The 23,346-nt window shown below is 32.4% G+C and overlaps 2 protein-coding genes and 1 long non-coding RNA gene across 3 annotated transcripts; 1 reads left to right on the forward strand and 2 right to left on the reverse strand.

The window, feature by feature from the left end:
- Positions 1–1,238: 1,238 nt before the first annotated feature.
- LOC133682769 (protein ABIL1-like) lies at positions 1,239–5,853 on the reverse strand. The gene is made up of 9 exons (XM_062106286.1): positions 5,383–5,853; positions 5,030–5,112; positions 4,286–4,436; positions 4,088–4,187; positions 3,900–3,992; positions 3,703–3,784; positions 3,534–3,586; positions 3,347–3,453; positions 1,239–1,685 (listed from the first exon to the last, which is right to left on the reverse strand). The coding sequence occupies exons 1-9, from the start codon at positions 5,476–5,478 to the stop codon at positions 1,530–1,532; spliced, it is 921 nt and encodes a 306-aa protein (XP_061962270.1). The 5' UTR covers positions 5,479–5,853; the 3' UTR covers positions 1,239–1,529.
- A 4,934-nt stretch (positions 5,854–10,787) lies between these two features.
- Positions 10,788–12,740, reverse strand: LOC133681602 (uncharacterized). The gene is made up of 2 exons (XM_062104691.1): positions 12,215–12,740; positions 10,788–11,399 (listed from the first exon to the last, which is right to left on the reverse strand). The coding sequence occupies exons 1-2, from the start codon at positions 12,511–12,513 to the stop codon at positions 10,994–10,996; spliced, it is 705 nt and encodes a 234-aa protein (XP_061960675.1). The 5' UTR covers positions 12,514–12,740; the 3' UTR covers positions 10,788–10,993.
- A 243-nt stretch (positions 12,741–12,983) lies between these two features.
- On the forward strand, positions 12,984–14,784 carry LOC133682312 (uncharacterized). The gene is made up of 2 exons (XR_009836659.1): positions 12,984–14,280; positions 14,399–14,784. It is a non-coding gene; the product is annotated as an uncharacterized LOC133682312 (long non-coding RNA).
- Positions 14,785–23,346: the final 8,562 nt, after the last annotated feature.

The raw sequence follows: 23,346 nt of genomic DNA on the forward strand, positions 1-23,346 counted from the left end.
ACACAAAGCATAGATTCAATTGTATTTCATAAAATTATTTTATTAAAACCAATGTTTTATTTAATAAAACAATAATAAAAATAAACATGTATAGGAAAGAGATTTAACAAAATTAAAGAGATAAAAAAATTAAGGCCGCACGGAAAGAATGCATCCTAAGATCATTTTTTTAAAATGTGTATTTGTAAATAGTAAAAAATACAAGAGAGAAGGGATAATAATTTAAATATAAATTTTAAAATTATTTTAAAAAATTACATATTAAAAATTATATCAATTAAAAAAAAAACAAGAAAGAAACTCACCTAACACATTTTGATGGGGGGCCCTCACCTGGGCCATTCTAAAAAGGCTTTGGCATGCAGACTTTTTTTTTAATCGGTAATCTCTCAAACCACTATAAAACTAAAAAATATATATATAAAAAATCACTATTTAAAAAATAAAACTAAACCAAAAGTTTAAAAAACTAGAGAGGGGATGAATTAATATTTGAATAAAAAAAACAATGCAGAAAAAAAAAATTAGCCAGGCACTTGATGGGCTTGATAGGCCAGGCCGATGAACCAAACTTCTAATAAAAAAGCCGAAACCCACCATGCATTGTTTGCTCCATTTGTTGTATATCTAGTCACCTTCGCCACAAAACACCTATAAATTCTGATTTTTTAAAATAAAAACCCAATTCATCTTTGAATATCCTTAAAAACTCAGCAAACGAGAGAGTGCAAATTGAGAGAAACGATAATTATAAAAAAGCATACTGTAACATCAAGGGATAAAACTGAAAAAACTAAAAGTCTAATGACCAAAAGAAAAGGAATGCACTGTTCAAAATAAACTCTGCAATTCACAACGAATGGATCTAGCGCTACAATAACAGGTGAACGGTGTGCACCAACTGTTTTAGTTCAATTATAATCTAACTAGTTTTTCATATCACCAAGCCAACAGATGACACCCTCAACACCATTTTTCTAAATTTTGAGGTTTTCAAGAGTAGTTGCTACAACCACAAACTCAAATAAACGGAAATGACAAAATGCATAACCTAATCAAGCGACATTAAAAAAATACAACAGTACATAACCTAATCCAATGGACAATGTAAATGAAATCATCACAATTTCAAACGACAGATGATTTTCAAATGCAGTGTCAATATAACCTGAGGGGAATATATTCACAATCACAACAATCTGCTATCATGTGAATTTGTGTCATCAATCTCAACCACCTGACATAATAATGTGCCGTGACATTAACCATAATCAGAACTAAACATTATCAACAAAGGCCAGGGGAAAAAATTTCAGCTACTAGACAATCCTTATTGTATTCATCACTGGATTTTTATGCACAATAGAGTCGAGTTAAAGCATTGGAGTGAAAAAAAATATAATTTTGATAAAATGGCTAGCTAGGAAAGAACTCATTATCAACAAGCATTGGTGACATTTACTGGCAATTCCAACGGGCACAACAGGAGAGCCTGCTGCGGGGCATATTCCACTTGCTCCACCAAGGATTCATGAGACAGAGCCAGTCTTCAACTTCAGGGTTTTCTGTTTTACAAAGAAAGCTGATAGCATGCTTTTACTGCGAACAGGGGCACGCACAATCTCATGCCTTGGATTGTCAAAAGACCTGAATGGTGTCAAAGGTATAGAACCATCCGACAATTCCTGCAAAAAGAAATTCTTATATCAGCAATCTCTCCTCTACCAGGGCAGGTTTCAAAACTGTAACAAGCATGGACATTGCAGTAGTGTAGCACACTGTTAGTCATACATGGCAGAATGGTCAGATAAACCAATCAAGCCTTAACATTTGAAATTACATCCATTTGAAGAAGACTTGCGAAAAAACAAACTGATAACAATAATCCTCAGCAAAGTTTGTCTAGCAAAGAAAATTAGATAAACGGCCAGAAAGATAGGCCAATTTCAGTCAATGATATAGCTGAGTGTGCCTTGGTAATGATTGGAAAACTAAGTAGCTAGTAATAAGCTGATGAGAATCCCTTCATTGAATATTTAAACATAGCTCACTCACCCACAAATGGACCCATAAACAGGATGGTCCTGAAACATTTATTTATCTACTACATGTACATCTGTATTGAAATTTTACAACTTGTAAAATCCAAACCTTCAAAGAAAAAACAAACTAGCATATATGAAGTCTAGCCAATAGCTGAGTGACAACGCTTTGATTTGCTTGTATAAATGAATTCCTTGAGTGAATCATATGAACCACAAATTCCCAGATGCTCGGCCATTTTAGGTGAATTTTTTATTGTGTACCTAAAAGTCCAAAGGTCTGTACTGTAACATATTCCCATTCCTTTGAAAGGTATGGTGAACACCAACACCACACTCTACTTGGCAAAAATTTATCCGCTGCACCTTTCGTTCAAGGCATGTGGTGTTAACCAGAACTTCCAGACTTAAGAGAACCAACTGCTTTTTCTGTTTTCTTCATTAAAGTAAATTCTCTCACTCGAAATCAGTAGATGCTTTTACAAAAAGGAAATTGAGCACTGATAGCTCATCAAGGTACATAAGGTTTCTCACCATAGGGCACATCCAGCCAATGATAACCACAATTATGACTATTTCTAGATTGCAGATAAGAACTCAGAACACATATCTTTGTACTATTTTGCAAACCCTGATAAAGCATTATCTTTTCTGCACTATCCTTGAATTTCAAAAGTACAGCACTAGAGCAAGGACAGATAACCAACCACAGCAATACCTATGGATCCAAACAGCTTAAAAGCTTGAGCATTTTTCAGCACTATTTAAATAATGGAGCAGCTTGCCATGATTTCCAAATGAAAGCAACTGGAGCATCCAGACCTCTGTATGGCACACTAATTTTCTCAGGCAACTTGATACTAGATTAAAACTTGTACCAGTTATTGTCCATCCTCAACTTAAAAGGCTTTTCATAACTGGATATCATAAACCACTTTATGTTGTAGTATATTCCCATCAGAGCCAACAGACACAAGCATTTTCAGAAACAGCCATAAAGGTGACAAGAAAAAGAAAACAGAGAAGGGGCTTGATAGCCAAGCATGAACTCCCCAAGGCATGGCTTTTTTGCAGAAGAGGTCATGCGAACAAGGAAATGAAGATATGACAGAAAAACTTTCCAACCAAATCTAGCACGAAGGTTTAAGAAAAATGTTACAAGAATCTCATGCAAACATGCCAACAATTGTATGAATCTCATGCAGAAGATGCCAACAAAAATCCAATATACTCTTTTTAGTTAATCACGCATGCACTTAGAAGAATGTTGGGCATGTCTGTGTTCTTGCTGATTTTGGCATTACCCTGCGTGGGACACCAAATTTTTGCATGATTGCACCAGCTGCAGGACCTCCACTTGATAGTTGAGCTGGAGCTCCCGAAGATCTTGTTTTTGCACTCTCTTCTTTATCTGCACGCATAGAATCCAAAGCATATTATTTATAATTGTACTGATTTACAGTAGCAGCATACTGTTCTTCTTATACATACCCAAAAGTTGAAAAACTACAGACGGTTTTCCAGAAGTTTTTGTATCTTCATTGCTGCATGATAAGCACATGTCAAACACCTCAACATCATATCCAGTAAGAGATTTGCAAATAGAAAAGTTCTTGCTAGACATGGTTGAAAACTCAAGAGAGAGTTTTTATGAGGTAACCTTGTCATAACATGAGTGCCTTTCAGTGTAGACTTTGTCTCGGAAGCTAAGTGCCAGGAAAGAGTTTTTGATGCTGGGGAACCTGATGCAACTTTTTGATAAGTAATTTGAAGCTTTCCATCAACAAAGAGAAAAACAAAGGCAAAAACAGTATCAAAGTCACCAAAAGTGGATGCCCCCCTCAGAAAACTTTATACCTGAAGGCTGAAGACGGGATCTTGCTTGAAAATGATTTTGTCTTGCATCAGTCTGTATTTGTGGACTAAAATGCACCTTCTTATTGACAGAGTCTAGCACAAACAAGGGGAAAAAAGGAGTGAGAAAATGATAAAATCTTCCAACACATACTAACACACTTGTAAAGAAGTCAGAAATTCAGTATCACTTTGTAAAACATAGTGCTTGTGATGTCTTGGGATGAATGCCAGCAACTGCTGCTGTCGAAGACCTTCCTTATCTGTATATGTTTGGCATGTAAGATATTGCTGATGGCAACAAATGAAAATATGTTAAAGTCCACCCATTTCTTATGATTATGATTTCAAATGCTAAGACATCCAGACAGACAAATGTTGAAAATTACCTGATTCATACAAGAAACCTTAACCTCCATGGTTGAGACTTCTAATGCTTGTTGCTCAAGAAGGTCAGTTAACTTGTAAGCCACAGTACCAAGGTGATCGACAGCATTAACAAGGGCTCGCACGGCATAATCTTTAAGGTTGTCCAGAACCCTATTCCATAGAAATAAGAGTATTTGAGAATACGAGCATAGAACACAAGTACTTACACCAAAACGAGTGTATGCACATGCATTTAATTTTTTAACTTTTAATTTTCCTAAAGCACAGCGTTAAAAACCCATGCCTTGAACATACACAGTCGGATACAATTCATGGTTAATTAATCCAGAAATATTCACCATTTCTCTCTCTTTATTCTGAAGACACAATTCCATCCTCCCTCAAAATATAAAATTCACTATATCTTTACTTTGTGTATCCTAAAACGTGGGTTGGCTACATCAATCCATCACCTCACACTTGATAGAAATTGGGTTTTTTTTAAAAAAATCTGTTCTAATATAATTTATGCATCAAGTTCTATAATTTCATAAACTCTGTAACATATATAACACAATCAAATCAGGCTTTCATAACCAATAGTCCACACATAAACTTAAATAGAAATCTAACAAAGAATCTTTACCGATTCAAGAAGTCGGAAAAATAGGGTTTCGTAATAACTTGCAGAAGGAGCTAAATAATGCAATGAATAGCGAGTACATCAATCAAATCATTAACGTGCGAAACACATGAATCCTTACGTTTGTTTCTGCTCACTATGAAGATAAGACTTCTCACAGTATTCGGCAGCTGAATACAATTGAGGCCTTAAGTTCTTCAGCTCCTATAAAAGAACAATTGCAATTAAAATCATCCATCATATTTTGCACTCGTTCAATAGTCAATACTGTCACTCAAAAAAAACACTCAATCCAACAAAGACCATTTTCGGATAAAAATAAAGACATTTAAAAAATACAGAAAAAAAATCTACAGAGGGGAAATGCGAAGACAAACCAATCAAATAATATTAAAGAATTAGTAACAGATCTGGTAACAAATTCTACAAAGATTGAACACTTATGACTCTGATTTTGATACAAGAGAGTAGTACCTGCAAGGCTTTGATGAAGCTCTTGCTACGCTCCATGGACACCTCATCGAAAGTCATGGCCGGATTCTCCGGCCTCGTTTGCTCCAATTCCATCATCTCTCTTTTTTCTCGTCTTCCAAAAAACTTCAGTTACGGGTTTCCTTAAGTATTTATTTTAATTTTAATGCTCGAACCGTAGAGCATTAGAAAATAAATGTCGAATGACTTTGTTATTAGTAGTGGCGTCTGCTTAAAAATGGTTAGATTTGGGGTTAGGTTATGGTGGGAGAAATGGAGAGAGAAAGGAAATTAGTAGAAAGCAAGAAAGAGAGAGGGAGTGAAGTAGAAGCGATTCCGAGTAGTGGGAGTTTGTAATAGTTGGAGTTGATAACAAGCGAAAATGACTCGAGAGGGAAAGGAATTTTATTTTTAGGAGTGCTGTTTTATTTGTGGGATTGAATTGACAGACTCTCTAGAGAGAGAGAGAGAGAGAGAGAGAGAGACTGGTGCTGACTGCTGAGTTCCAGGAAAAAATTAAAAAACAAACGGCAATCTCTGGTCGCTTTTAGTGGACTTGAAAAGACTGTGTTGGCCCTGCATTAAAGGGAGTAGTTCAATCCTGGTGAACTGGTCTGGTCTGGTCACCTACCAGAGGGCCATGTGAATCGTTCACTCTCACACGGTTAGGCCCATTACTAGTTACCACGCTTGAATGTTCATGGTGTGGTGGCTAACCCCCCCTGCAAAAACGAAATTTCTACTCTGTGGCTTTGTCAGTTATTGTTAAAGCTTGAATTCGAGCCTGTTAACGATTTGAAAATATATATATATATATATATAAAAAACTTGAAATCAAAAGAAATTCAAAATTGAAATGTGCTTGCTTGTTAACGAAGGGGAACGAGAAAATAAGAAAACAAAAATGGCCTGACACTGAGACCAGAAACATTAATCATGTAGTGATGATGGTCAGGGATTCATTATTTCAATGATAGATTGATAGGCAGTCATGGGACCCTTGGGAGAAGCGGTGATAAGCGGTGGAAAGGGCACCCCCCAGGACATGCCCATTAAAAGCCTATCCCCAGCTGTGAATTGATGAGCGTCCTGTCCTTCCAGCTTGAAGGCTTTGAAGCTGTTCATGTGCCCTTGATTTCCTCGGCTCCAAGCTAGTTTAGCTAATAAATAGTTGGTGGCTAGTGACTAATGATAATGGGCTCCTGCTTTTCTTATACTTTACGATGTTATTAAACATAGTAATCAACAGCTAATCAGCTAGGTTAACAGTGCATTTCATGATGTTTTGTTATGATGGCTACGTAATTGGAACAGAGTAGGTGGAGAAGCACCGCAAAAGGCACTGGGGACATTATGATGATCATTTCAAGCGGCACCGTTCAAAGGTTGCTCTCCATATTTCTCATCGTATATGCGAGCAGGAGCTACCGTATCAATCCCATGAAACCCTTGATATCTGAGAAGAGGAAACCGTTGTTTCCATGAACCAAAACTCTCGTCATGTCTTCTTTTTTTCCAGGGCTTCCACAAAAATCAATGGTGAATAAATAAATAAAAATGTCATCGGAGTCGCATCGTGTCTTCACCGGCGACACGCACAGTTGTGGGATGGTGAGGTTAACAAAACAGTTCCAAGATATGTTATTTGAAGGTCACAGCAAAAGTCGCCATCGAAACCTAACCGCCGATGGTCACAGCAACCCAGTTTGCAAATTCAAACCATAATCATAAGTCACTGCAGTCAGGGTACAAATATATATTTTTATTTTGTTTAGCTGAGAGGTGTGTGATGTGGCGGTGATCTAGAAATTGCTGATTTATGTAATAAGTTTTAAGACTTTGCAAATAGATGAACGGGGGGTCCTACCATTTAGATGTGAGGGCAATTCAGGTATTTAATCTAAAAGAAATAGATAAAGACCAGTTACATGACCCGCGTGATGCCGCGGGTCAATGATTTTTGTATAAAAAATATCAAAAAAAGTTAAGATTTAAAAGTATTAGGTATTTTTATAAAGCTACACCCATGAGTCTTGGGTGTGGCTGCAACGCCCGATCCAAGTGTAATATTTATAATATTAATAATAATATTAAACTTGCATGACACAAATTTAAGTGAGTCTGACTGCAATACCAGACCCAATAGTCTTGGATGTGGGTTTAGCTGAAAGGTCATATTATAAAAATATAATAATTAAATAGATTAATTAAAAAAAAACTAAAAGGAAGAAAAAAATAATGAAGAAAAAGAAAAAAAATATGAATTAACTGAATTAACCCTTCAAACCAGGTTAACCCGTCAAACCTTAGATTCATGTCGTGAAAGTTTGATAACTAAATAGAAAGAAAAAAATTTGACAGGTTATCTCAAAATTAACTGGGCTAACCCGTTAAACCCGGGATCCGTGTTATGAAAATTTGATAATTAAATAGAAAAAAAATTGAACATTAACAAACAAAATTAAACAAAAAAAAATAATTAAAACGAAAAAAAACAAACAAAAAAACATCAGCTTTTTCATTGTGGACTCCAGTATGCAGTCCACAGTTAAAGGCATAAAAATAGCAAAAAGAAAAACTAAAGGCATCAGTTGATAACTAAATAGAAAAAAATTTAATATTGATGAACTAAATTAAATAAAAAAATATTTAAAAAAAGAAACAATAAAAGAAAAAAAACTTATAAGAAGAAAAAAACTAATGAAGAAAAAGAAAAAAAATAAATTAATTGGGCTAACCCGTCAAACATGAGATCCATGTTATGAAAGTATAATAACTAAATAGAAAAAAAATTTAATACTAACAAACTAAATTAAAAAATTAATTAAAAGAAAAAAAGAAGACATCAACTTTTTTACCGTGGACTGCACTGTGCAGTCCATAGTGAAAAGAATAAAAAAAGCAAAAAAAAAACTAAAGGCTTTAGCCTTTTCACTATGGACTGCATACAATATTAAAAGATGAAATCGGAAGAACAAAACTAATGAGGAAAAAGAAAAAAAATCTGAATCAACCTGGTTAATCCGCCAAACCAGGTTAACCCATCAAACCTAAAATTCATGTTATGAAAGTGTGATAATTAAATAGAAAATGATTTATTATTAATAAATTAAATTAAAAAAAAAGATTAATATCGAAACTGGGATCCATGTCATGAAAAAATTTAATATTAAGAAACTAAATTAAAAAAAAACAATTAAAAAAAAACTAAAGGCGTCAGCTTTTTCACTGTGAACTGTATTGTGCAATCCACAGTAAAAGGCTTAAAAAGAAAAGGAGAAAAAAAACAAAGGCACACGCTAAGGGTTAAAATTTTTTCTTGCATAAAAATTTTCAAAAAAGGCTAAGATCTAAGAGTGTTGGGTCTTTTTGCAAAGATATGCCCAAGAGTCTTGGTTTAGCTGCAATGCTTGACCCAAGAGTAACATTTATAATATTAATAATAACATTAAACTTACATGACTCAAGTTTAAGTGAGTCTGGCTACAACACCGGACCCAATAGTCTTGAATGTAGGTATGGCTGCAAGGTCATGTCATAAAAGTGTGATAATTAAATAGATTAATTAAAAAAACAAAGAAAAAAAAAACAACAGGAAGAAAAAAACTAATGAAGAAAAAGAAAAAAAAATCTGAATTAACTGGGTTAACCCTTCAAACCAGATTAACCCGTCAAATCTGGGATTCGCGTCATGAAAGTTTGATAACTAAATAAATAAAAAAAATTGACAGGTTAACCCATCAAAGCCCGGGATATGTGGCATAAAAGTCTGATAATTAAATAGAAAGAAATTTAACATTAAAAAACTAAACTAAACAAAAAAAAATTAATTAAAAAGAAAAAAAGCAAAAAACAAATTCCGGATTAACTCGTCAAACTTTTAAAAAAGCAAAAACAAATCCAGGTTAACTCGTCAAACCCAGGATCCGTGTCATGAAAATCTGATTACTAAAAAAAAAAAACATTAACAAACAAAAATAAACAAAAAAAATCATTAAAAGAAAAAAAACACAGAGAAAAAAAGCAAAAAAAAACCATAAAGGCATAAAAAGCAATAAATAAATAAAACAAAAAAAATAGTTTAGCGTTGCACTATGGACTACACAGTGAAACACTGAACAATTTTAGTATATGTTATTAATTAAAAAGAAAAAAAAATTCAGGTTAACTCGTCAAATTAGGTTAATCTACCAAATCCGGGATTCGTATTATGAAAATTTGATAACTAAATAAAAAAATTAATATTAACAAACTAAATTAAACAAAAAAAATTCATTAAAAGAAAAATATATAAAAAAAGGTAAAAAAAACCCATAAAGGCATAGAAAACCCAAAAAAAACAAAAACAAAAAAAATGGGAAAAAAATAAAAACAGAAAAAAATGGGGAAAAATGAAAAAAAGAAAAAGAAGAAGAAGAAGTGAAAAAATGGGAAAAAAAGAAAAAAAATGAAAAAAATGATAATAAAAAAAGAAAATTGCTCAACGTTTCATTGTGACGTGCACAGTGAAACACTGAGCAGTTTTAGTTTTTTCTTAATGTGCAAATAGACAGAAGGATGTGCTCACTACAATTCCCCGTACATATCGCAGTTATGACATTCATATCTGACTCGTTCGTTTAAAACTCGAACCACATGTTTGCTGAATCAACCTGAGGGTCAGTGAATCAATTTATAGATTAATGTCTCAATTCAAGTCCATTTTAAAATAATGATGTTTTTTATAAAATAAAAAATTAATTAAATTATTTTATTTTAAAAAAAACAATACCATTTAAAAATAAATTTTTTTTAAAAATCAATCATTTCAATTAAGTTATAAGTTGACTGCTAGATCATCTTAATTTGACCATCTTAATTGAACCAAATCAACTTTTAAAATAGTTTTAAAAAATACCAACTCAAGTCATGCTTTGATTAAATAAATCAAGCCATAAGACTAAGTTTAGAAACAATAATATATACCATGGTAGTTAAACTTAATACAATGAGCTAGTCAGAAAACCCTAGAATCTAAAGCCTAATTCATGCAAGCCCAATAAAACATGAATTCATAAATTGGTTAATCTCATATATTAACACTAAGAGTTTTGTTTTTTTTAAAAAACAAAACCACATGATTTATAATTTAAGTTGTATTAAAATAATAAAAAATTTATTTTTAAAAAATAAAAGTTCTTGTGGGGGCTAAAGCTTTATTCTGGATCAGCCCTTGACCGAGCTCAAACTTTTGATAGTCTTCAAAAGAATCAAAACCATGCTTAGGGGAAGAACTTCCTTGTTTGGTTTTTGGCTAGGAGTATACAATTGTAAACTCAGGGTGTAAAGGAATTGCATCAAGAAATTGGTTTTCAACTCCTAATATTGAGACCGCTACTATGCTACTCTGACCTTGCATTTAATTCATATACACAAGATTATGCAATTCTTATACACTCAAAAATACAATATTTGCCACAGCTAAATATCACTCTCATACAGAATTTGCAATATACTAAAAAACTAATCTGAATTTTTTATACAAACAAGGGGATACCAAAAGTCGAGAAGGGGATACCAAACTCGATATATTTAGTCCATCGTATGCCAAAATTTGGTGATAACTTTGGAAACTCTAATTAGTCTTTAAAAAGGAAGGCGAAACTTCAAAATAAGTCGGTTTTGGGGTTGAGGGGTAACCAACAGACTGGATTAATTCCTCCACAGTCAGCACGTGAAACTTTGGAGGTGAATTAAGAGCAATGTTGTCGACCCGATGCTGAAAGATCTTCCCCTTGCTGTCAAGTTTGTACTCAGACAGGCCATCAAATTGAGCACTACTCTCCCATGGGACTCGTGGGACGCCATGGACTGTCCATCGAACCATAATCACATTCTCTGCAGGCTGTGACACACTAATGATATCAACCCACAAAGCCCTGAAAAATATCCTTCCATGGAAACGCAGAGCCCAGAACATTGATTTATAACTCTCAATACCACCAAAGGTATTGATCGGATCTTTATAGACAATGTCATCCCTGAAATAAGCACAGAATCCATTAAAGAAAATAATTTCCTTATAAGAGCACCTCTAAAACACCAAATAGAATAATTCTCATGCAAGTTATTTCGCATAGATCACCAAGGACCTCATTCCAGCTTTACCATGTGTTTTGTGTATCTATGTGCCCGCGTGCATTGTATCTCCTACAAATTAGGAAACCATAAAACATGTTCACGCAAACCCTTTTAAATGACAGTGAAAACTGCACCACTGCCTTTTCTCCTACCTGGTGACAGTCGCATACCATCAGCAATTATTTTGGGAGAATCATCTAAACTTTCAGGAACCTATTTGGAGCCCAATCCTATTGGAAACTAACATTAGAGATCAAGGCAACAATACTCTTCTGCTTGGGCATGCGCACCTCTTAACTTAACAAGACTATCAAAACAAACGAGCTCAACTTTTCTGGACAGATGATGACTGAAATCAGTAATATCCATCCTTGGCAATAAAAGGTAAACAATCTTTTAACCTTAGAGCCACAAGACAAGCAACACATCCCTATCCAGCGACTTCGGTTTCTACCGAAACTCTTGCAATTTGATCATTTTGGTCCAATTGCCGGTATTGATAATCCATTATTATTGTTTACCGAATGGAAAACAGGGACAAGAAATCCATGTTCAATTGTAATCTTTAGTTAAAACAATCCTAAAATTCGCAATGAAAGCCTTCCAATCACAACAGCTATATAAGAATCAGTCATGATCATAAAAGCAACACATAACACAGATTCAAAAAGGTCAAGTTCATACTAAAGAAGCAAAAACTAAATGCAATCCAAACCTGTAGATATCAAAACTGAGCTCTCTATAAAACAACCCGGGCAACTCCTCTCTCAAAGTCCTAATCGCATAACCCATATTCACATAGTAATTCTGCTTCTCCTCTTCCTCGTTAGCCCTCTTCGTTTCTTGTTTGACCGGAGCCGAAAATTGACCGTACAGCCTCACATTTTGATTCAATCCCGAAACACTGACATCACTTCTAGCCCTGACACGAACATTAAGGCTCTTGAGATTTCTAGGGTTAGGGTTAAAGAGGATTTTTGCGGTGGAGATTTCTGGTGAAATGAAAAGAGCCATTAGAAAATTGATTTTGAGTGGACCTGAGAGGAGCGAATCGAATTAGAGGAAAGTGAAAAGACAATTTTCCATTTTCCGGTAAAGCTTTGAGGGGATGCGTGAATGGACTTGCTTGGTTGGCGGGGAAGAGAAAATCTGTTTTGGATAATGATTGCGATTTTTTGGATAATTTTAGAATTATCGGTTGATTAAAACTGAATATATAAAATATCCGATTGGACACGCTGCATTGCCCTTGGACAATAAAATCTTCAAAGATGACACGCTCATCCTTCCACCGGATTTAAAATGCTGCCGTTTTCATATGAAGATTTGTTTTTATATTGTAAAAGTATTTTAAAAAAAAATTAATTTTTTTTATTTTTTATTTTAAATTAATTTTTTATGGTTTTAGATAATTTTAATAAATTAATATCAAAATAATTTTTAAAAATTTAAAATATATTATTTTAATATATTTCTACATAAAAAATAACAATAATCATCATCACAATTCCTTCTAATATTACACTAGGAAATTGAGAATTAACTCAGTCCAACGCGTGAACATTGTCCATGGTGATCTATCAAAATCATGAAAACCAGCCACCGTTGGTTCAACATACTCCGGCACTCATCTCAGGGACATGCCCTGAACTTTAGCTTGAGCCCTTCAGTCGTAATCTTTGCTTTATGAATGGAATGAATTTGAAGTATTTATATGAGTGCTAGCTTTTTTGGCTAAAAATTCTCTCATTGATACCATCATACTGTATTATTATGGATCTTCAAGGCTTCAACCAGCTGCAAGCAGAAGAAATGGCTACCAAACTCCCGCAAGTATCATTAACATTAATCAGTATTTATTCACAGGTAGCGACTGGGTATTTATGGCTTGGTTTGCTCCTAGTAACTTAGTTATTGGACATAGGTTTTCTTTTCTTTTCTTTTGTATCAATTTTAATTTTCGTGGCTCATTTGCAACGAAGCTCTATAAATGGTAAATACTGTAGAAATCTTTTTACAATATTACTCGCTGTTGCTATATATAGACACTGGGCTTTGCAAACTTGGAATGAAGCCGGGGCATGGCTGTTTTTATTACCATATATATGTGTGTTCGTGCCAATCATAGGTTTCTGCAAGAGGCAGGATATGGAAGGTACGGTAGATTTTGAAGTTGAAGAAGAAGGCCAAACTCTTACTAAGTTTGATGTTTTGGAGCCACGATTGTGATTTATAAGCATAATGTGCTATGTTTAGTTGCCAAATCCTCTGGCCGCGAATTTTCATCAGCTATCTGCCGTCACCAAACCCTCCAGACTATTTGTTGATAGGTGAAGGGCAGTCGTCCCAGCACAAAACCATGGAAGTCAATCTCTTTGGGGCAATAAGTCATGCAATTAACCTTGAAGCTATCAGGTTTTTTTTTTTTTTTGGTAATTCCAGTTTGTGGATTATCCTCTAACCAAGCAGTTCGCCGGCCTCCCATCTCGTGGAGCTTCAAGCACGTCACAAACTTCTTTTGGAGGCAATAATTTATTATCTTTTATGTTTATGTCCCATCTCCCTTGATTTTTTCTTACTCCCAACTTCTTGTGACTTGATCATTTGATGTTGAACTTGCCTCTTTGATGCGTTAAGGGGATGTGTGGAGGTGCTGGCGTAGATGGCTTTCCATTTCTCCGACCTCATTAATGGACAATGTCACATCTTTTGAAGATTCTGTCTATGGAGGATTTAGTAGTCTGTATGGGAGGCAAGAACAAGTATTTACACAATCATGAGGTAAGTGCTCTTTCTGCAAGGATATCAATTATATTCATTTTTCTGGATTTCAATCTTGAAGTCAGCATTTTGTATAGAAAATTAGAATGTAATGCATAATTATCATCATATGGTTCAGCCATGATTATTCCAGGCGAGGTGCCTTAAGGAAAAGCTACGGAATGAAGAATCTGGTTTGTCAGATGATACAATCTCAAGGCGTTTGTGGATGTCGTAGCCTCAACAGTTCTGCATTTAGAGGAGTCACCTTTCATGGAACCAAATTGGGAATTTTCTGATGAAAGGGCAAGGAGATTACACGAATCTTCTTCCTTTAATTCATAGAATTATCTTGTCTTTATGCTATTGAAAGATGCAGTATGTTCATGGTGCTTCGGTTTTGTGCAGGTAAATTATAATTAATAAACAAGACAAGATTGCAGTTTTATATTATTCTCAGCATGAACACCTTGTAAATTGTCTAGTGGAGGGATAAGTTGTAATTAAGTAGATAATAATTTGCAATGAAGGTATTATAATTATAAGGTATTCAAATAAATAATATTCATGTCATACTACATTATAAAAAATATCTTTTTTTTTACCAAAAAATTTGAGATATTAATTTGTGACCGAATTTAGTCACCGTATTTTTTAATCCGTGACAAATTTATTATTGAAATTTATGGTCACAAATTCCTCAGATTTTAAAATTTTCAACTTCTCTCCATTTTCAAAATTAAAAACTCTTGACCAAATTTGGTCACAAACGCATTTTATTATGTGTTTTTTTTTTTTGTAATAGAACTTTTTCAATCACGTAGCGTGTGCTAAGGATACTTCTGACAGCAATCATGACAGCAATAATTCTGAAAGTGAACACAGCCCTAACAGTAACAGCAATCATGGCAACAATAATTCCAGCAGTAATCACGGTAGAAGGAGCCGCAAGTCTCAGCCTGCAGTTACAGCAAGATCTCAAGCAATCAATCCAAAGAATCCTAGCACTAATGCCATGATCATTCAAGCAAGATCACAGGACATTCCAATCATTCCAGCAAGATCACTCTGGCAGTAATCACAACATGAGCTGCAATTATGTTTTCTAGCACATGACAAGCTCATTATCCTCCCAATCAACCATAATTGTAATCTCAAGTAAATGCTAAGAGAATCACTATATCAGCTTATAGATGATACTGCAAAAAATATACTTTAGAGGAAACTTGAGGCACAAATGTGTTGTTCCTCTTATAGCGTATTTGTGATAAATTTTTACTTGTTTATCATCGATTTTTCAGTGATAAAATGATTTTTTTTTTTAGTGGCAAGAAAATGACTATGGACTGACAAGGTAAATTCATTTATTGCATGGTAAAAAAAATATTTTTTAGTAATTTAATTAATATAATTAAAGTACAATTTCAACAATGAAAAGTGCCTTGTCGCTTTAGAAAAAAAAACAAATCAGTATTTCCTTTAAAAAACAAAAAATAATAATAATTCTTAAATGATTACGAACTAAAAAGCATTTACAAAATCTTGCTTCTTTCGACAGTCCTTGAGGTTTTTCTTAATTATCGTCATCGACGGTAGTTTTTTTTTTCAATGTTTTCTTTCAATAATATTAAATTGAGCTTTATACTTTTAAATTTAAAGTTTTTTATTTTATTATATCTAGTTTAACTTGTTTATTTTATTCTTTTGGGATTTTGTTTTTAGATTTTATGGTTTTTTAATTTTATTTTTACTCTTATGAAGTTTTTAGTTGAGGTTCATGCCACAGGTCTGGATAAATTAAAAGTAATTTAATGGACAACATTACTTAACAAAAAACAATGTCTACGAAGTAAGTAGATTAATGAGTGGCCTTTTTTATACTATGTAATTGTTTTGCTCCAATATTTTCTCTTTTTTTTTTATTGTAATCCTTTTTTTATTGTTTTGGATGTCATTTGAAGCTATAAAACTTACTTTTTATTACTAATTTATCAATGAAATATTTATCTTGAGAATAAAAAAAATTACCCTGTAATCATCCACATTAGCCGCCGTAGTAAAAGAACTGGGGTTTGATCTTGCTTTATATAAACAATGAACCAGCTCTTCCTCCTCCTCCTTCTTTTCTTTTAATTTAGTCCTTTAAACTATTTTTCTTTAATTTCATCCTTTTATTACCTACTTTTATAAGACTTATTTCTTTTCATTGTGAAAGATGAAATTAAAAAAGAGAGGGTTGTAATGTAAAACAGAGGGGAAACATGTGGCCATTTTTAAAGTCGATAGAAAACTGCTTTTTGACCCATCTATTTCTGTTATTCTCCAATTCTATTCCTTGCATTTTTAGAATTTTAGTTTTGATATAATTTTTATTTTATTTTTCAGTCACTAAGTTTTGGGAGATAAGAAAGAAAATCATTGAAAAATGACAAGAAAAAGAGAAATTTGTCGGCTAGCTACATTTTAATAACAAAAAAAATTGATCTTAATGTCAACAAGTTTTATTCAATGAAAAAATGTCTATTAAAATGTTTTTAGGCCTTCATTCGGCTAAAAATATACATTAGTGTTGCATAAGATTTTTTTTCAGGTTTGATTTTGTGTTTTTTTGGACCGATTTATGGTTGTTTTGAGTTGAAAAATTGATTTATTAATATGTTAAAGATACTTATTATGTGTTTTTTTTAAAAAAAATAAGTTAAAAAATATTTTTTAGATCAACAAAACTATGACCTAATTTTCCAACTATCTTTCTAGTGGTGAGGGTTGGGCAAGTAGAAGATAGGGTCGATAAGCAACTCTTTTTTTTAATCTTTAAACTTTTTTTTCAATTTAATTATTTTGTTATCTAATATTTTTATAAGATTAAGTTTTAAATTGTTGTTGAAAGATAAAATTAAATGAGATATAGCCAAAATGTAAAACACGGGGAAAACACTTGAAGAGTCTTAAAGTCGATAAAAAAGTGCTTTTCGTCCCACTTGTTTTTCTTTCTCCGATTCGGTTCTTTTTACTTTTTGAAATTTTAGTTTTGATTCAAAAATTTATTTTGTTATCTTTTCTGTCCTTATATTTGAGAGAGGAGAGAAAAAATTATTGGTTGAACACATTTCACTAACAAAAAGTTGATCTTAGAGTGCACATATTTCATTCTACGAGATAAGGTCTATTGAGATGTTTTTAAGTTTTCAATTTGCTTGAAAAGGTGGATTGGGATTGAGAAATAATTTTTTTCATTTTGTTTTTTGAACTGATTTATTAATGTTTTGCGTTGAGAGATTATTTTATTGACATAATAATAATATTTATCAGGTGTTTTTAAGTGAAAATAGATTGAAAAAACATTTTTTGGATCCAAAAAATTCCAAAATCGATTTTCCAACCACCTATCAAATATTTAAAAATTGAGAAAGTAGAAAACCCATCACTTGTTTTTTTTTTTTTTGAGAAAAAAAGGCCAAAAAGAATATTATTTATCAAATTGATTTATGTAATTAAACACACAAGTCAATTGTTCTGTTCACAATAAAAACAAATCAAGTTAAAAAACACCTTGAAAATATTGGCATTTTTTTTCTTAAAAAATATTTTTTTATCCGAACCCCCTATATAGCACAGCACGGAAAAACAAGCTGGTCTAGACTAAGCTAGTACATAAAAAAACTTTCATGTGCATTTAGGAGTGACAGAAAGGTTTTCACGGATCGTTCATGTTAAGCAGTTGGAGAGGTCACCTTCAAAATTTTATGATCCCTGTTAAGCAGTTGCTAGGAAGTTTGTTTAGACTGGTGAAGTGGACTCTCGCAGTCATGTGATGCGGGCTTGATGGACTTATCCAACGCGTGGATCACGTGCAGACCTTTCTTTAGTGGGCCGGCCCAAGGCCCAATAACAGAAAAACAGAAGTAATTACAGTATCTGAGAAGATACCATGGAACTCCCCGTGTTTTCGCTTCTCGTAATTGAGGTATAGTACTTAATTATTGGTATTAATAAAGAAGCTAATAGCAGCGAAGACGGTCCATTGTTACAAATACTTCATATGCTCTAGAAGCTGATGATGTTTCTCATCAACCTCTCGAGGACCGGTAGCTTGAAACGTGTTATATATATATATATATATATATATAACCGCCCCTTGATGAATCTTGCCAGAACAACATGTTCTAAATTTTTCCAGTCAAAGAAATTGGATCACCTCGTCATTTAAAAACAAAAAAATAAAAACAAGGAATAGCAGGAGCTATGTAGACTTTTATTCATATTCAACCAGTGGCTTGGTTCTTTGCCAGCACCTATATATCCCTTGGGCAACAAACCAGAAGTCTTCACCGTTTCAGGACTTCTTCCACGTAATAGATGTACCGTTTAACTGGGCAAGATGAAATCAAATCTGATTGATTCAAAACAATTTGAAATTCAGAGACAATTTAGAATTTAAACAATTTTTTTTCTAACTCAGACAAAGAACTAGGAAGGAAAAGTAGTTGGCGTGTATAATACACGTACTAGCATGAGACCACCACATAATTGTGGTATGCGTGGCTTCCTCCGAGATTCGAAAGTGATCTTCACTAGTACCACTGGAATCATGTCGAAGACACCTACCTTGTCATATAGCACGTGTTGAGGAAGGAGCTTCGTTGTGGTTCGGACAGTCCATTTTTCTTCTCTCTCCCCTTCTCTTATTCTCTCTTCTAATTTTTATTTTTATAATCACATCATGAAAATAAAGTTTATTTATATAAAACATAAAATAAATAAATTATAATAATCTCTTTAAAACACTAAATACATATAAAATAATTAAAAAGAAAAAATTGTTTATTTCACAGTGCTCTGTATCTGCTGTTACAGTGCTAGAAGCACCACGTCTTCAGTATTTTCTACAATGATATACCGACACTGTACAATATTTCTTTCTCCCTCTAATTCCTTCCTCAAGTAACGAGGATTCTACTTCCTCAGTTGACTCTTCTATGTCCATCGATCTATGTAATGATTTTTTAATTAAAGGACCAAAATAAAAAAAAAACAGAGAGAGATTAGAAAACAGTACCTGGCAGAGTAAACAGCCTAGGGAGGAAGAAAATAATCTACGTGCTATGTTATTTTATTGATTTCAATATAATCGGCACATTGTTTTTAGTATAATTCCCATGCATGATTCGAGTCAAACTCTCTGATCTATACATATTCCCAGTCTAATTTCACATATACAATAATTCCTAAATGACTTCTTCCACGCCTTCATTAATCTTTGTTTTTAGCTTTATTATTATGAATCCGTTTAGCAACGCATTAGCATTCGTGTTCTTTTAAAAATACACTAAAAAGATATTTGGTTACAAATTATATAATAAATAAAAAATATAGGTCTCACCATTTAAATATGACAGGAACATAATTTGCTGAAGCAGTAAAATCCTGCTTTTGTTTGAGAGTTTCAACATGTGATAGGCATACTGTTCAGTGAATTGCACTGTTCATGTGCATAGTTTTTTTTTTAAGTTTGTTAATTTTTTTAAAAGTTTTTTTTGAAAAAAAATTAGTTTAGAGTAAATTAAATACACTCGCATTATGATGTGAATAATTTTTTTTAAAAAAAATTAGTATAGAGTAAATTAAATTCACTTGCACTATAATATCAATTTTATACCTGATAATATTTTATCTGATTTTATTACACGCTCACAAAGTTATGAAAACTGTAATTTTTATCGGATGAATTTTGTATATAATGAAATTATAAATAGTTTAATGGAATAATAAAAAATATTTTATATCAAATATTATTTATTTCATGATATAATAAGAGTAGTTAATTCTATAATATTTAAATTTAAAACCATCAATATTAATATATATATTTTAAAATTATTTTATAACCTCAATTTCAAAAGCATTTTTAACCAAACACATTAAACTACTTTTTTTTCAGCCTGAATTTCAACTACAGTTTTAACCAAACATCTATTTTTTCAAACCAACCTCAACTAAAAATACTTTTTATAAAACAGCTTTTTTTAAACCACAACTACAATAGCTACCGCAATACCAAACACACTCTATATATAATAAACACATTCTAAATTAAATTGATAAAATTGTATTTTAATCCGTGAGCATCAATTAAATTGATAAAAATGTTTTTTTATCGGTGAAAACATAGGAATTACTAGTTGTAAGGTGTGAAAATCATTTTTTTACCTAATCTTGGATCCGAATTTCTTCTCAATTAGTCATAGTTTCACTTTGTAGTTCATAATCTTCGAATACACTAAAAAGGGCAAATAATCCAAATTATATTCTTTACTTACAGAACTCGTCTCATGTTTTTGTACCTTTCAACTGTTAATATAACATTATATAGTTAAAAGATGAAATAATAGTCGTCTTTCCACGCATGTTCATGAAATCGCTTATTTGCCCGTTAATTTGGCTTTAGCCTGCTTAGAAGACAAACGACATGACACGAGGACCGCACTTGAGAATCTACTTGAAATGAGACACGGTTCTGTATGCGTGGTTGATGCAATCTGACAAGAAGTCAGAGCATCTTACAGACAGCAAGCTCGCATATGTCGCTTACACGCGTTAAATCATTCCTCGCCTTGTTTTTTTGTGGCTTTTCTTCTTTCTAGCTTTCTCTACATAAAGTTATGTGAAGTCTTGGTATAACTTTTAAATGCTTTGAATAAATTTAAAGTGTTTTTTATTTAAAAATATATTAGAATAATATTTATTTTATTTTTAAAAATTATTTTTAATATTATCATATTAAAATAATAAAAAACATAAAAAAATTAAATAATTTAGAATGATCATGTGCGGTGCATGATGCCATCATATATATGACTGATATTTTTTTAAATTTAATGTGAGTATTTGGGTTAGCTTGCATATATCTTGATTAATTTTATAGATCTTGAAATTAACGATCATATAAATTTTCAAAGGTCTTGAAGTTTGTGAGACTCAAACTGATAATCTATGGAGAGCAAACTCAGGGTCTAACCAGTTGAGCTACACCCCCTCAAGCTTATGACCAATATTATTACATTGTGTTGTTGGATATTGTATTTATGTTGTAAAAATAATGATTGATAGTTAATATTATTTTATGTTTATAGACATATAAATTAACTAAATAATATTTTATTAAATTTTATTATCGTGTTTTTAAGGTATAAAATGATTTATCTATAACATGTTAAAAATACTTTAATATAAACTAAGTTAAAAAAATAATAAAAAAGCTAAATATTAACATGCATAAACACATCATTCCAATTAAATCAACAATATAAAGATATTATTTTTGAAACATAGTTAGTATCTTGATATGTTTGATTTAAAATAAAATGAATAAAACTTTCATTTTAATTAAAAAATGCAATCCTATAGTAAATTGTTCTGCTTGTAATCAAGGAAGGGGGTGCAAAATACTCTGCTTTGTTTCGAGAGGAAAACAATTTCTTTTAAAATAATATTCGCTTTGATTTCAAAGCAAAACAAGTATTAATAAATATTATTTGAAATAAAAAACTAAAAACAGTTGCACATTCAAAACATAACAAGATTAAACAGACAACTATTAAAAATGAGAATGCCTTTAGACTGACTTTTTGACGGCACCTCAATTTCACGTGGACAAAACGGCACCTAAAAATGAATTACTAGTTTAGTACATGGCCAACCGTCCACAAAATGCTATTTTTGCCCACTATAAAGTCTAAACAGACGGGGTTTGATTTTTCCGCCATACGAGGAAGCACCACCTGTCATTCGGACATAATAATGATAATAAAAATAATAATAAAGAGTATTGTATAATAGGAGTGTGGCGTTTTTCTTGTGTTCGGTAATGAGATGGAAAGTAATTTTATAAAAATATTTTTTAATTTTTAATATTAAAATTACTGAAAAGTAATTAACTCAATGTAAAAAAACAGTTTACAAGGGCTGAAACGGAAAAAACAAACACACCTGTAGCTGTCACGCTGTCATGGATGTGGGTTCTTATCACGTCCTGTGACCTTGTCCACCAGTGCCCACTAGCTGAGGGGTACCGTTCGTCGTGACAACGAACGCAGTTCCTCACGTGACCTTCCACGTGGTGGGTAGATGTGGAAGCCATGTCTCGTTGTCTGAAAAAGCAGCATATTCGAATAAATAAAGGTAAGGAAGAAAAAAAGGAAGAGGACAAACGGTTCCTATTATGGAAAACAAACTTTACGTACAGTCAAAGTAATTTTGTCATGATTTATTTGCTGACATTGCTCGCTAGCTGTTTTCCCTTTCTGGTAATCGTACACTCTGTTTCTGGTTTAAAACAAAAAAATCATACAATTTCATTGCAGTATTACGAGTGTCTTCGACTTTATCTTTTGATTTTTTTTAATAATCTTAAATTTTCTTAATAAGTTAATATTAAAAATAAATTTTAAAAAATAAAAAATTATTATTTTAATATATTCTTAAATAAAAAACTTTAAAAAATAACAACAAGAATAATCTCAAGCACCATATAATCTTTACTTTTATTGTTCAAATAGTTAAAAAGCTTGTCCATATGAATAAAATTCTTAATTAATTAATATTAAAAGATATAGTTCAACTGATTATGTTCTAAATTTATTTTAAAAAATCATTAGTTGGAGTGCTATAAACCTCAATACTATTAAAAATTTATTTGGTCATTAATTTCAAGATTTTAAGATATTAGTTAAGGTACGCATAAACTGACTTGAACATCCACAATTACCAAAATCGCTTTAGCTAGGAATCAAAAACTAACAACTTGCTTTTTGAATCAAGCTTTGTTTGCCTCGAGCCCTCTCTTTTAATTTGAATAAGGCGTTTTACTTACTTTCACCTCTTAAATGTCTGGTAACTAGTGATAAAGACAAGAGGCTGACAGGGGTCCTGATCTCTGTAAAGAAATGTTTTTTCCAGCCCTCCCTTAACAATATTTATAATTTCAATAGTAAAACAATTAAAATCTTTACCCTTGTAGAATAATTTTTTAATTTGGCTCCTCTTAATTTTATTTTATAGCTCCGCAGCCTCCGCCCTCACTGGTAA

Source organism: Populus nigra, chromosome 2, assembly GCF_951802175.1.
Source record: "Populus nigra chromosome 2, ddPopNigr1.1, whole genome shotgun sequence".
NCBI classification, from domain to species: Eukaryota; Viridiplantae; Streptophyta; class Magnoliopsida; order Malpighiales; family Salicaceae; genus Populus; species Populus nigra.

Bases quoted from the DNA above. Each gene is read 5' to 3' on its own strand.
- LOC133682769 (XM_062106286.1), bottom strand. From the start codon at position 5,478: ATGATGGAATTGGAGCAAACGAGGCCGGAGAATCCGGCCATGACTTTC. The intron at 3,785-3,899 runs GTATAAAGTTTT...AAGTTGCATCAG, and splicing joins ATCCCGTCTTCAGCCTTCAG to GTTCCCCAGCATCAAAAACT. The intron at 1,686-3,346 runs GTAATGCCAAAA...TTCTTTTTGCAG, and splicing joins AATTTGGTGTCCCACGCAGG to GAATTGTCGGATGGTTCTAT.
- LOC133681602 (XM_062104691.1), bottom strand. From the start codon at position 12,513: ATGGCTCTTTTCATTTCACCAGAAATCTCCACCGCAAAAATCCTCTTT. The intron at 11,400-12,214 runs GTTTGGATTGCA...TGCTTATTTCAG, and splicing joins CTCAGTTTTGATATCTACAG to GGATGACATTGTCTATAAAG.